This window comes from Equus quagga, chromosome 2 (genome assembly GCF_021613505.1).
Source record: "Equus quagga isolate Etosha38 chromosome 2, UCLA_HA_Equagga_1.0, whole genome shotgun sequence".
Classification (NCBI taxonomy): Eukaryota; Metazoa; Chordata; class Mammalia; order Perissodactyla; family Equidae; genus Equus; species Equus quagga.
The window spans coordinates 59071813-59086605 of record NC_060268.1 but is presented as its reverse complement, the minus strand read 5'-3'; the positions used below and the strand labels follow the sequence as shown (position 1 = coordinate 59086605).

General features: G+C 38.8%; 1 protein-coding gene across 4 annotated transcripts in view; it reads left to right on the top strand.

Moving 5' to 3' along the window:
- DPP8 (dipeptidyl peptidase 8) overlaps nucleotides 1–12722 on the top strand; it is a 62075-nt gene extending 49353 nt beyond the window's left edge. For 3 of the 4 annotated variants that reach the window (XM_046652897.1, XM_046652895.1, XM_046652898.1), the window contains 5 exons: nucleotides 1447–1593; nucleotides 2784–2936; nucleotides 4361–4503; nucleotides 5073–5184; nucleotides 8515–12722. In XM_046652897.1, the coding sequence (XP_046508853.1) occupies nucleotides 1447–1593; nucleotides 2784–2936; nucleotides 4361–4503; nucleotides 5073–5184; nucleotides 8515–8637 (678 nt within the window). In that variant the 3' untranslated portion in view covers nucleotides 8638–12722. Of the gene's footprint in view, nucleotides 1–1446; nucleotides 1594–1988; nucleotides 2127–2783; nucleotides 2937–4360; nucleotides 4504–5072; nucleotides 5185–8514 lie in introns of those variants that run through there. The other variant, XM_046652899.1, reaches the window with a different exon arrangement.
- Nucleotides 12723–14793: the final 2071 nt, after the last annotated feature.

Here is a 14793-nt window from a genome sequence, read left to right as displayed (position 1 = left end):
CAATGGTAAGGAATTTTGATCTTATTCTGATCTAAGCGCCATACCATTAGAGGGAGCCAAGCTGTAAAGTCGTATCTGATTTACATTGTTTTTTTTTTAGATTTTTATTTTTCCTTCTTCTCCCCAAAGCCCCTGGTACATAGTTGTATATTTTCAGTTGTGGATCCTTCTAGTTGTGGCATGTGGGATGACACCTCAGCATGGCCTGGTGAGTGGTGCTAGGTTCGCACCCAGGATCCGAACCGGTGAAACCCTGGGTCACCAAAGTGGAGCATGAGAACTTAACCTCTCCGCCACGGGGAGGCCCCCTTTTTTTTCACGCTTTTAAAGCATCACTCTGCTACCATGTAAACAGACTGTAGAAGAATAAGAATAGAACCAAGAAGACCAGATTAGCAGTTGTTGCAGTGGTACTCAACCTCCAAAGTTCAAAAAGAAAAGATTCTCCATGCTGCCCCCAGCCCCAGCCCATCTAGCCCAATGAATAAATACTCAGTAGATTATTTATTGAGTGAAGATGGGATCAATTCTTACTTAACTCCTGGCTGACTTGGTTTTCCAGTTGGTTTCAGCCAGAGAAAATTTCTTTCTCATTTTTACCAGAACCTTTTTTTGTTGTTTAATATCTTATTGTCCACCAAACCTTGAAGTTCTGTAACTTTCTGTCCACTCATTAAAGTCCTCTTTTTACTAGATAGTTTATTTCTGGTGAGGCACTAAACTGCTTTTAATTTCTCAGTCATTTTGAAGTCTAGTTTCTAGGGCAATAAAGTGATTTAAGAATTATCCTACCTTTTGTACTCATTTTTGTAACAGGAAAAGGGAAGCTGGACTGGTCACAGTGTTTCATTAAAATACTAAATTTTCCCATTACTGGTAGGAGACAATCCCAGAAAGGATAAGTAGGGAGGAAAAATTATCTTATTTGTCCTTGTTTCCATCATTTGAACACACAGTTCAGGGTAGAGGTAATCATTTTAGTAACATGTTCTATGGGATAGGTTAAATCTCTTGTCTTATGTGTAATATCTGGGTTATAGTTTTAAAGTCTATAGTTACTCAGTAATTGCATTGAACCTTAAGTGTGAAGTTAAGAAAAGAAGCAACGTAAACATGAAAAGATTTAAGTTAATTTGAAAATAAATCAAGGAGAGAGAAAATGGAGAGTTCCTAATCAACGGACATAAAGTCTCAATTATGAAAGATGAGTAAGTCCTAGAGATCGGCTATACAACATTGTCCTATAATTAATGATACTGTATTGTACACTTAATTTTGTTGAGAGGGTGGATCTCACTGTAAGTGTTCTTGGCACAAGAAAATAAAATTTCAAAGGCAAAATAACAAAAAAATTTAAGCTTTCTACTTTTCGCAGCATCCTGCCTCTCTCATACATTTGTATGCTACCATATAACAAATTTCACTGAAGCTGTATTTCTTCCTCAGGTGCAGTTGGTGAATAATCGGTTTAAAGGAGTCAAGTATTTCCGCTTGAATACCCTAGCCTCTCTGGGTTATGTGGTTGTAGTGATAGACAACAGGGGATCCTGTCACCGAGGGCTTAAATTTGAAGGCGCCTTTAAATATAAAATGGTGTGTGAGCATACGTTTTTCTTTTAAAGATATTTACATTTTCTGGTACATTGTTAAGTGTGAAATCCCAGGGAGAGAGTTGGGGGAAAGGGCTGTGAGTGTGTGTGTATGTGTGTGTGTGGTAGAGTTTGGGGGTGGGAGATAAGATGCAACTTGAACTCACTAGGCTAGCTCACGTCTACCTGTAGATAACTTTGGGGAGTGAGAGAGAACCACTTTTATAAAAAAATAGCCTCTCTGTTTTGTTGTGTCCAGTTTAGCCAGAAGGCAGCACCATTTAGTGTTCAGCACCCTTACACTGTTGAGAGGAATAATTGAGATTTGTTCTGTCCTCTGTGAAGAGAGAAACCAACTGGTTAGTGCCTTCCTTGTGACAAGCCTCTTTCTCTCTACAGGAAGCTTAAAATGCTACCTTTTAGAGATGCCCCAGGTCCTTTCTGCTGCTTTGGGAAATGATGAGAATCCGATGTTCCTTTTGCACAGTAAGGCAGTTACTGTGTTTGCCAGTGTATTGGACATGCTGAGTAAGACATGGGGATTTTCTCCCACAGCCAGTTCTTTGACCTTATGTTGTATTCTCATGTAAGTTTTTTTGTTTTTATTTTTGTTTTTGGCTCAGTGAAGTGAAATTGTGTGCACTGGCAGGCCTAGTAATACAGACAGGGTGGTGGTGGTAGGAATTAGGACTTTAAAGAAATAGTATTTTCAGTTCCTAGAGGAAGATGATGGGGAAATAGGAGGATAAGACCTCAAGAGTGTTTCCTTCTGCTTTACCGCATTGTTTTAAAAAGAAGAGATAAAATTAGTCAGCCACTTACGGGGGCTAATTTTTTATCTTTGGGTATAGGAAGGCTTGTTACAAGGAAAGTGCTGACCTCTTAGCAGACAACAGAACAAATGGAAATGGGAGATACCCATATAGCAAGAGACAGTTAGGATTGCAATAGGAAAGAACTTTATGACTAAGGGGTGACTAAACTCTACGAGAGGGTGGCAACAGAAGCAATAGGCCCCTATGTAAATAGAGTTTTGTTTTTTTTTTTCGGGCAACAGAATCTCAATTGATAATGAATTCTAATCTAAAAAAACTACAGGTATTTTTAGTAAAAACATTTGTTAGCTTTAAAAGTACTCTTATAGTGAGACTTTTAGTCATCAGAATCAGTGAAATGTTCTTGCTTTTTTGACAGGGTCAAATAGAAATTGATGATCAGGTGGAAGGACTCCAATATCTAGCTTCTCGATATGATTTCATTGACTTAGATCGTGTGGGCATCCATGGCTGGTCCTATGGAGGATACCTGTCCCTGATGGCATTAATGCAGAGGTCAGATATCTTCAGGGTATGTGATTTCCTATTGTACTTCTTTTGGCAATGAGGGTAGAATTTTCTATAAATTGAGGTATTTCTATAAATTCTATAAATTGAGATATTTCTTGTCGACTTGTGATATCCATGTAAGATATATATTTACATATCTCTATGTATCTATCTCTCTCTCTCTCTCTATATATATATATATAAACACATCAACTTGATGACCAGTTTTTGGCTATTTATAGACATATGCCAACGATTATGGGAGATAGTCATGATTAGTAAAACACACACATATACATATTGGATTGTAATTACTTGTTTAAATGTTGAACTGCAAGTTGAGGGCAGACCTGTCACTGTATCCTCAGTAGTCAGGCACAATACTTGATACATAGTAGGTCCTAAGTAAATCTGTATTGAATGAATAAATTATTAAATATATAAATGATGGTTACAATTCTGTAAACAACTTCTTAGAAAAATATGCTAGAAGAAAAATATAAAGATGGTAACAGTTGTTAAGGATGTGGGAATTATGGGTAGTGTTTTTCTTTTTTTAATAGTTCAATAACGTGATTTTATTTTACAGTGAAAAATAAAATTCTTTTATTTTTTTTTTTTTAAGATTGGCACCTGAGCTACTATCTGTTGCCAATCTTTTCTTTTTTCCTTCTTCTTTTTCTCCCCAAAGCCCCCCAGCACATAGTTGTATATTCTAGTTGTGGTCCTGCTGGTTGTGCTATGTGCGATGCCACCTCAGCATGGCCTGATGAGCGGTGCCATGTTTGCACCCAGAATCTAAACCAGCAAAACCCAGGGCCGCCAATGTGGAGTCCGCAAACTTAACTACTTGGCCGTGGGGCTGGCCCCTAAAATTTATGTTCACAAAATGAACTCTGAAAACTGCCATAATTTTCCCAGGCTTGCAGCTGTCAAGAAAGTAATTAGAATATTTAAGTATAAAACTGTATGTGGGAACCTTAAAATGAGGCAAATGTTTAGTGCTTAAATATATTTCATTCATTGTTTTAAATTCTGTACTGCCAACAGAAGCTACCGAAAAATGACAGTTTTTTCTATATAAAGCTGACACTTGTCACACATTTTTTTCCCAGTAGCAGAAATGAGTGTACGCTGAGGCATTCATATATTCTAGTTCAGTCTCCCCTTTTAACAAAGCGGCCCATGTTTATTTTTCAACTAGCCCAGGTTATAAGGTTGGGATGCGGCAAGCCTAGGGAACGTGAAGCCAACTGACTCACAAAGTGTCAAGTTCTTGACCTTGGCACTCTGCTTTGATTCTCTGAGTTGCTTGAGACCAGGTGTGTACCACTCGTGGGGCTAAAGCCTAAGGATAATTTTAGTCTGTAAATTTGCAGTTACAAATTCTCATGGCTGGCCCTTCTTTTCTGGACCACATTTGACTGTCACTGTTGTCTTACGTAGGTTGCTATTGCTGGGGCTCCAGTTACTCTGTGGATCTTCTATGATACAGGCTACACAGAACGTTATATGGGTCACCCTGACCAGAATGAACAGGGCTATTACTTAGGATCTGTGGCCATGCAAGCAGAAAAGTTTCCCTCTGAGTAAGTTCAAGCTTTAAAATTAATATTATAAATTTTAAATTGTCTAAACATTTAAAAATTGTCTTTAATAATCATGAGAACTACAAATTCTGCAAAACCAAGACTAATATTTTATAGAATACTGGAATAGCATGGCTGTTTCTCAGAGCTGAATTACAGGCCTGTTCATATAATTTGGTCTTTTCACAAGTTGTATTTGAAGCAATTGCTTGTGCTGGGAGAAGTTTTAGTACACAGCTGTTTCATGATGGAAAAATTCTATTTCTGCTTAAGTATATTTTACAAATAAGGTTTATGATTTTTCTTTTTCTAGGGACATGCTAATAATTATTGATGTGTGCTAATATCTTAATAGGAAATTGAACACATGATCTTTTTATTTTTTTAATCTTTCATTACATGTAGCATCTGGTTAATATACTAAAAATTGAATACTGAAAATGTTGAATCCTTATTCTAACATTACAGTATAAGGAAGTTAATAGTTAATTGTAATTAGTTTAAAGGCATTAAGTGTTTTTCCCAAATACTCTATTTTGCCTATTCCTCTGTTATTTCTCTCTCTCCAGACCAAATCGTTTACTACTCTTACATGGGTTCTTGGATGAGAATGTCCATTTTGCACACACCAGTATATTACTGAGTTTTTTAGTCAGGGCTGGAAAGCCATATGATTTACAGGTAAGTTCTACATTTCCTAATTAAATTAAATAGCGATTAGTGATTGATTACTTTGAAATATAATAGTGTAAGGCTGAATTTTCAGCTGTGGCCACTCTCTGCTTAAGACAACTAAAGTAATAGACATAGTTAATAGGTGCCTCTAGTTGGATAAAAATTAAGATTCTGTTGAAGTCCAGGCTGAAAACCAGCCTATTGGATTACATGACTTGTGTGTCTGTATCTGCTTTCAGTTTGTAATCATGGAAAAGATGACAGGAGTCCATTCACTATCCTCCTTGCTTTTCTTCTTCCCCATGGAAGGGTGAGGAAATGCTGCTTGATTTCTTTGTCGTAAAAGGATTTTTAGGACCTGATTACACAGTCTTTTAATTTTATTTTGTATTGACATCAGAGCAGAAACCAACAAGTTACCCACCTTCATTGTTCCATTACTCTAAAGGTTTTAAGAGAAACTGTTTCTCCTTTCTTCCTCCTTTCTACTCCTTATACAGCGTATGTGCTTATAAGAAATGAAAAATATTACTTTTTTCTTTTTTTGTTTCAGTTGATATTTATGTAGGTAAAGTAAGAAATATTTGTCTATAGCAGCAGTTTTCAAGCATTTTGGTCTCAAGACCCCTTTACATATCAAAGAGCTTTTGTTTATATGAGTTACGTCTATCAGTATTTCTCATATAAGATATTAAAATTAAAAATTTTAAATATTTATTTATTTTTAAAAAACAATAATAAACTATTACATGTTAACACAAATGGGGGGGGAGTCTTTTCCAAAACAAAACAAAAATTTACTGAGAAAAGTAGCTTTGTTCAATACATATTTTTGTAAATCTCTTTAATGTCTGGCTTAATAAGGAAGACACCTGGATTTTCATATTGACTTCCACGTGTAATCTGTTGTGAAATGTTATTTTGGCTAAGGTATATAAAGAAAATTCAGCCTCATAGCGTAAGCAGTTAAGAAATGGGAGTATCAGGGCTGGCCTGGTAGCACAGTGGTTAAGTTTGCATACTCTGCTTCAGCGACCTAGGGTTTGTTGGTTCGGATCCCAGGTATAGACATGGCACCGCTTGGCAAGCCATGCTGTGGTAGGCGTCCCACATATAAAGTAGAGGAAAGATGGGCACGGATGTTAGCTCAGGGCCAGGCTTACTCAAAAAAAAAAAAAGTACTGGGTGGAATATTTTAGCCTTTTCAGATAATTGTGGATATTCTTCTTTGACACTGCACCAAAACTGGGCAAATGGTAGGGTTTTTTTTGTTTTTTTTTTTTAAAGATTTTATTTTTTCCTTTTTCTCCCCAAAGCCCCCCGGTACATAGTTGTGTATTCTTCGTTGTGGGTTCTTCTAGTTGTGGCATGTGGGACGCTGCCTCAGCGTGGTCTGACGAGCAGTGCCATGTCGGCGCCCAGGATTCGAACCAACGAAACACTGGGCCGCCTGCAGTGGAGCACACGAACTTAACCACTCGGCCACGGGGCCGGCCCCAAATGGTAGTTTTTTTAAAGGTTAGTTTTAGTGTGGAATCTGAAGCCATATCTATAAATTTTTCATACTCTGTTACATTAATATCTATTGGACATTGTACTTCAAATGGGTCTTTTACCCATGCGTTGGTCATCTAGAAAGTATTGGCTCGCTGTATTACGCCAATCTTCTAGATGTTGACTCATTTCATTATACAATATTTTAAAAACCACATATATCAATATTATCACTGATCTCATCAGAAAAATCTCTCTAAGTATTGGGAAGCTCATGAGCTAGTAGTGCTAGATGCAAGTTTTCCAAAATTCTAATTTTCACTTAAGAGGTCAGAGTTTATCATTGGCAATAAATACTGTCAATGTTGTCCTTGAATTGACTGGCTCACTTCATTCGTTTTTGAGAAAATATTTGCCAGATACCCAAGTCTGAATTACCATAGTTGTTGTTATTCTTTTTCTTTTTTTTAAAGATTTAATTTTTTTCTTTTTCTCCCCAAAGCCCCCCGGTACATAGTTGTGCATTTTTAGTTGTGGGTCCTGCTAGCCATGGCATGTGGGATGCCACCCCAGCATGGCCCGACAAGTGGTGCCACGTCCGCGCCCAGGATCAGAACCTGTGAAACCCTGGGCTGCCAAAGCAGAGTGTGTGAACTCAACCACTCGGCCACAGGTCCAACCCCATTGTTGTTATTCTTTGAAGTTAAAAATGAAGTTCCATTTTGGGGCCGGCCTGGTGGCGTAGTGGTTGAGTTTGTGTGCTCTGCTTTGGCGGCCCAGGGATTCACAGGTTTGGATCCTGTGTGCAGACCTACACACCACTCATCAAGCCATGCTGTGGTGGCGTCATGTATGCAAGGTGGAGGGAGGGCACAGATGTTAGCTCAGGGACAATCTTCCTCAAGCAAAAAGGAGGATTGGCAATGGATGTTAGATCGGGGCCAATCTTCCTCACCAAAAAAATAAATAAAATAAATGAAGTTCCACTTAAAAAGTGGCTGTTCAGGGGCTGGCCCGGATGTGTAGTGGTTAAGTTTGCGTGCTCTGCTTTGGCGACCCCAGGATTCACATGTTCGGATCCTGGGTGCAGACCTACACACCACTTATCAAGCTGTGCTGTGGCGGCATCCAATATAGAAAAAGTAGGGAAGATGGCACAGATGTTAGCTCAGCAACAATTTTCCTCACCCCCCCCCCCCCCAAAAAAAGTGGCAATTCAGCTTGCAGCTCAGTTGCACAAGCACTTTCCTCGAGACTTCTGTAGCAGAAGTGCTTTATGCGTTCTTCCCATTTCCACAGAATATTAAAAAAGACATCTACTCAAGGGATGCAGTTTGATGAAATTCTGATTTTTACAGCTACTTAAGTGAAATTGACGTTTTTCTTTTTTCCTGCAAGTGTGTGGTGGTGAAGGATGCTGTGACTTCTGGTACCGTTTAACGTCACTGCCTTGTTCATGCTAAGGCACCAGCACTTTTACCCACCGTTGCTTTTGCATTATCAGTGCAAATGCCAACACAGTGAATAAAGACAAGTAATGTCTTAGTATTGTTCTGGAAGTAATTTTAACTGTGTATCCTTTGAAAGGGTTTCTGAGGACCCCAGAAGTCTGCAGACCACATTTGGAGAACCATTGGTCTGCAGATAAAGCCTTCTATAAGCCTGGTGGTATATAGGGAATTACAAATAGAGGAGAGGGACCTTTAGATAGGAGTATATGTGTAATATCTTGGAGAGGCTGTGCTCCATATTATTAATCCTTTTGAAAATCTCTGGAAAGCTTTGGAAGATGTATTATTAAGTTCTTATTTTTTGTATTTTGATTTTTTTGTTGTTGTTAAGATCTATCCTCAGGAGAGACACAGCATAAGAGTTCCTGAATCTGGAGAACATTATGAACTGCATCTTTTGCACTACCTTCAAGAAAACCTTGGATCGCGTATTGCTGCTCTGAAAGTGATATAATTTGGACCTGTGTAGAACTCTGATATACACTGGCTGTTTAACCAAATGAGGAGGTTTAATCAACAGAGAACATAAAATTGACCATCACCTTTTGGTACCTGCCATATAACATCTACTTCTAAAGTATATTTGGTGCCATGCAGGCATCTACAGCTTGTGGATAGTAATCTGATAACTTAATCGTACACACAAAAAATTGAATGACACGTATTTCTAAGGGACCCAGCAGTACCATGAGAATTACTGAAAGAAATAAGACATTAGCACCATGTATCCATACTACCTTATTTTCACTTTTAATAGCATTATAAACCTCATGGACTTAATTAGTGTATTTTTACAGTATACTTCGAACTTTCTTAAAATATGATGATATTAGATTGGTTTGGTTCAATTCCAGAATCTCTGACTAGTTACAGATTTGATAGCACTTAAATGTAATTGAATAGCTTATGCTTCATTGCTTGGGGTGTATCCAGCATGTTATGAACTAATCACTATTAAACCTATGACTTAACCAGTCATTAATGATTTTTCAAGGATAACTTAGTGGCCTCCTAAAGACACTTATTTTGTTTCATTCAAGCTCTGACCAGTTTTTAGCCAATTTAAACTGTATCTAGTATAAATAGTTCTCTTTGATGATATGACAGAGTGGGTTTTTCCTTTCGCATAAAAGCGAGTAACTGTATATGTAGCATGGATTTAATTAGTCTTATAATACTGATAATTACAGGCTGAAAAATTTTAAATGATTAGAGCTTAAATATTTGCAGGCAGTTTCTTTTCCTTTAGGAAAAGAAAAAAGTACACGTTCACTTGTATTCTTCAGAAAACTTAGTGGTGCCAGTTTCCATTGAGTATTTCCTTAGTAAAAGTCCCAGCGTTTTAGGGCGATGGAAGGGAATCGCAGTGGAGTCAGGGAGACCAGGGTGTGGAGAATGACAGGGAGAGGAGAAGGCAAGGGTCTGCTGAAGAACTAAGCAGAAGTATAATTTGACCAAAAATATTCCTGAAAAAATTTGAGAAGCGACATTTAAACTCTTAGAATGTTAGTTAAGGAAAGCAGAGTTAAGAAATCACCCCCTTGCCAACCCAGTTACAGACTGACATCATTCAGAGGTGGGGAAGTCCCCAGAGTTACTTTTATAATTCTAAGTTTTTGTTATTCTTAATTTTGGAGACCTTAAAAATTTAAACTGTCTTTATCCTTTTTAAATTATTTGAGCATAATTTAGTTATCATGAGCTTAAAATAAAGAGGTTTCCAGACAACTTCTTTACCAGAGACTGATCCCTGGCAAAGCCATGGCTCTGTTTTTCAGTGTTCAAAGCCTATAAACAATTTCTTGAATGGCCGTGACATTTTCCTGGTCTAGCGCTAGCACTTGACTATTAAGGGAGCTCACAGGCTTTCCGGTGCTGATTGGGATCTGTCCTTGTAGAGTCTTGAGGTGCTAGATGGGTCACGTTGGAGCCAGTGGCAGAGAAGGCACCGTTGTTATCACAAGCTTCAGTGTTTGGAAAGTTGTTACCAGTTCTTTTAAACAATGCTCCAAGAAACATTGCATCTTTTCTTTCTCACCACTATGCAAAGAGTATCCTTCTCCCATAGAGAGCACAGCCTCCGTTAGTAAGCATGGTGGCTGTGCATCAGAGCTGGACTTCATCATTGAGGGCCAGGTGGGAAGTGAGGGGAGTCCAGAAATGTCACGTGACCTGGTGGTTCTGTCCGTGGGAAAGGAATTGGGTTTTGCTGTTTGTGTATTTATACTGTATAATAGGTACCATACTTTTCCTTATTTTCTGTATATGTATTGATTTTCTTGTTTATGATATTTTCCCATGCCAAGATTTGTTTATATTTTTTCAATGTTAAATTAAATTGATTTGAGTAACTTTCTTTCCCCAAGAAAGTATTTTCCCCCATGACTTAAGTATGTATCTGACTGTTGAAGGTGGTTTTTTTGTGAACTAATTGACTTCCAAGGATATATCCTTATATAATATGCAAAGTAGAAATGGTATACAGTGGCTTTTAGACAACTACTCATTTGAAACTTCTTACCCATTAAGGCTGTTTCTTCAAAATAGCATCTCTTATTTTACCAAAACAAACCTTAAACAACTTCTTGCATTCACAGGTTTTTTCCTTTTGCATCTTGCCTTTTCCTTTCCTCCTCTCACAAGGAATGCTTCTGCCTAAATCCTAGTCACTTAAATGCCATTCTCCTTCTATAGGGGGAAAAATACCTGACTGAATTCACTTGCAAAAAGACAGCTTGACTGAATTTGATTTTTAAAACTGACATGGAAAACATCATTGTCAATTCAAGCAATCAGTAGAAATCTCACTAAAATTATTTGTACCCTATCTATGGGTAACAACTTAAAAGGCAAGAGTATACAAAAGTAGCAACAGTTTTGGTGAGAGCCAAAAAGCACTAGGTTAAACATCAAATGGGGTTTTTGTGGGCTTGATAAATAGGGGCACTTGAGCAACCGTCAACAGGTATAGTTGCTTGTGCATTGTTGAGCAGCAGGGTTCAAAGTCTGATTCATCTGGGATGCTTACTAAAGAAATGCAGTCTTGAACCTCACTCTTAGAAATTTAGATATGGTTGATTTGGGTGGTAACCAGGAATCTGCATTTCTAACAAGCTTTCCATGTGATTCTAAAGCAAGTCATTTGTGGGCTACTTTAAGAAACTCTTCTGTGGAGAATGGAGTTAGATTAAGAAAATAATAGGTGATTTTTACACTGGATTGATTTACAAGGACCTGCAACAATAGTCCAGACAGCTGCTCATCTGTGATAATTATTGGCCCCTTCTCTCTCTGAAAGAAACAGAAGGTATCGTTAACTGTGTATCCGCCTTGTCTGGAGATTCATTTTGGAATGAAGGTTTTTCCCTCTATGCCGTTCCTGGCTCATTTCCAAAGCCTCATACAGTAGGATGAAGTCACAACACATGCGTTACCTTTTAAAAGAATGAGGTATAGATACTGACGCTCACTTTTTTTACTGCATCTTTTATTCCTTACAGAAGGTGTATCGCACCTCTCTGTAACACCATTCTCTCTTTAGGTGGAATGATTCCTATAAGATCTCTCATTATTATAGAATCATACATTTTCAAGCTATTATATCTTTGATATAATCTAATGTTCTCATTTGTTAGAGGAGGAACCTACATAGAGAGAGAGGAAAAAATATACCCATGGCCACACAGCCCGTTACTGTTCAGTTGGTACTAGACTCCATCCAGATGTCTTGACTCATGGTAGTTAAATGATATGTAGAAAAGGCAAATTTTTAAAGAAGTATTTATTAATATATTCCTATGAAACATTTTAAAGATAACATAAAATGGTTAATTTTTCCATTCTAAAGTAAATGCTAAGCATGCTTATTAATGAAGCAGTACTTCTAATTAGTATATGACATTTTCAAGTTAATTAAAATTGTTACACTAAATGTGTCTTCCTTGGTGCAGTGGGGGATTTGGGGATTGGGATAGAGAGTAGAGTGCTTGCCTAAGCCTGAGAGCCCAATTTATAGCTATTTGAGGTAAGAAAAGAGACATGGCCATATCTAAACTAAAATATGTAAGGTGAGTGTCCATTTTGAGCAGACAAAGGAATAAGAAAACTTCCCTGGCTCCCACCTTCCCAACCCCTCCCCGCCTCACCATCCATCTTGCAGCCTAAAATATGGAGACATGTTCATGCACGGTGCTGGCTCCTGCTTTTCTTACTTTGTCAAGAGACAGCTCCAGGTAATCGTTGCAGAAGTCCCTCACAGAGAGAGAAAAAGTAGTGTTTGTATGTTTGTTTTTAAATAACCCAAATACAAATTTATGTTGTATTCAGCACAATTGGAGTTCAGGTCTTTAATTTTAGAACATAAAGTGCCTGCTGTTTTAAGCATTGACTTGTATAAAAAGAATTGCATGTCTCACTCGAGTACGTTTATGGGTTTTCTCATTTTCAGCTACATGGCTTTTAATCATGTAAAGTGAAATATTAGTTTTGTTGCATTTTATTACAGGTTCTTTGTTGCAATAAAGATGCTGCTAAAATTAATTGATGTAAATATTCCTTTCCCCCTCATTCCTCATTTGTGCAATCTTGCCTTGATTAGCGCCCACTGTGGAGTCATTAATAAACGTGAACAAGGTCATGTGCTTGCTGTGGAGAAGGGAGACTACAAGGTGATTACCTGGAGTTTCTACTGCAAACACTGACCAAAAATGCATCCAAACCCAAAGGGAGGTGTGCAGAGAACTGCTTTGTACCTGCAAGTGGGTCCAACAACCAGCAGTTGGTACTGCAGGGGTAGGTAGTGTTTGGAGCCGGTGATTGGCATACCCTCCCTGAGCAGCTGGGAGCTCTTTGAGAACGCCACTTGGAGTGGGGGGTGGTTTCGGCACATTGCACTGGAAATTTCACGAGACTCAGTATAATACTTTTTTCAGAGGTTTCTTTGACAATTCTCTGGTCTTTTGAAGCTGTACTAGGGAAAGGGAGAGGGGATAAGCAGCTGAACCCCTCTAAAATTAGTAAATTTGGATTTGTCTGTTAATCCTTCCAGAATCTGGAATTAATCTGGATTCTATAACTCTCTGAGGTTGTATGCAAAGTACTGCATGCATGAGTGGAGGTGCATTCTGGGGAGACGGGCTTTGGCTTTATCACATTCTCAAAGGGATGATGATCCAAAAAAAAAGAACCACTGCTATATTATGTATTATGGTCTTAAACTTAATTTGTATACAATTATTAGAAATAAAGATGACAGGGGCCAGCCCCGTGGCCGAGTGGTTAAGTTTGTGCACTCCGCTTTGGCGGCCCAGGGTTTCGCTGGTTCAGATCCTGGGCGCGGACCTGTCACTGCTCATCAGGCCACAGTGAGGCCGCGTCCCACATGCCACAACTAGAAGGACCCACAACTAAAATATACAACTATATACTGGGGGGATCTGGGGAGTAAAAAAGCAGGAAAAAAAAAAAGATTGGTAACAGTTGTTAGCTCAGGTGCCAATCTAAAAAAATTAAAAAAATAAAAAGATGACGGGGTAATGCTGTAGATCAGTGCCTCCTAACCTTTTCATGACTCAAAAAAAAGACATTTGTATGACACTCTGGGATAAACTGAGGTATACTGGGTTAACCTGTTGAGGCTGCTTGAAGCCAGAAGTGACCCGCCAGGCCCACCCAAGCTCTAAAGAGATTAATATCCCAGCATTTGTATAATCCCTTTATGGCACTCTGGTTGGGAAACTTTTATAGACTACCTTGGTCTCTCTAATTCAGCCCGGATTTATTGCTAATCAAAACTCAGCTTTCAACCTGGCCATGAGCATCCCGCAAAGACTATGCTGGAAGTGCAGACTTCCCAGTGGCTCTAGGGCTCCAGTGCTCCAGAGTCATATCAAAGCAGATGCTATTGCCTTGAAACCTTTGGACTTCCCTTTGGCCTAGCCTCAGCCACTCAGTAGTAATGAGGGAACAATGATTAATCCCTTAGTGCTTTTTGGGAGAGTTGAAACAGCTGCAGTATGAGAATCTCATAACCATAATTTGATTTTTGGGCTTGGAGGGTTTGGGGAATTAACCAGGATTTAAATGTTCGTCAGCCTGGTTCTGCCTACAGACTGGCGCCCTGGCCCTGCCTTCCTGGAAGAGGTTGAGCTCCCATTGAAATGGATTAATGGGATTCAGCTCCAACACAGGCAATGAGATTGAGATTCTGCTCCTTACTGAAAACGTACTCTAAATTGGCTCCCAAACTTGAGTTCTTGAAATAGAAGTTTGGGGAAACAATTATCCAGGATAGTTGTCCTTAGCCAGTTCCAGGAATTGGGCCCCTCCATCCCCCATCTTCACGGGAAAAGCACCCTGCAGAAGTGGCGTAGTTTAACATTAACACAGGTGACAGTTCGTTGCAGGAAGGTCCTCTGGCCAGGTAGGTTCTGGAAACCAAACTGCTCTTCTATAAAATGAACTCTCCATGTTGGCTTGGTTTCTGGGCACACATGTGGTCATAGTTGCATCCCTAAGCACGCACGTGAATGCTGCTGTCTGTAGTTCAGTTGGATATTTAAGGATGTGTTGCCTCACCAGTTAATTGCTTTGCATTGTCTCACCTGTCTAT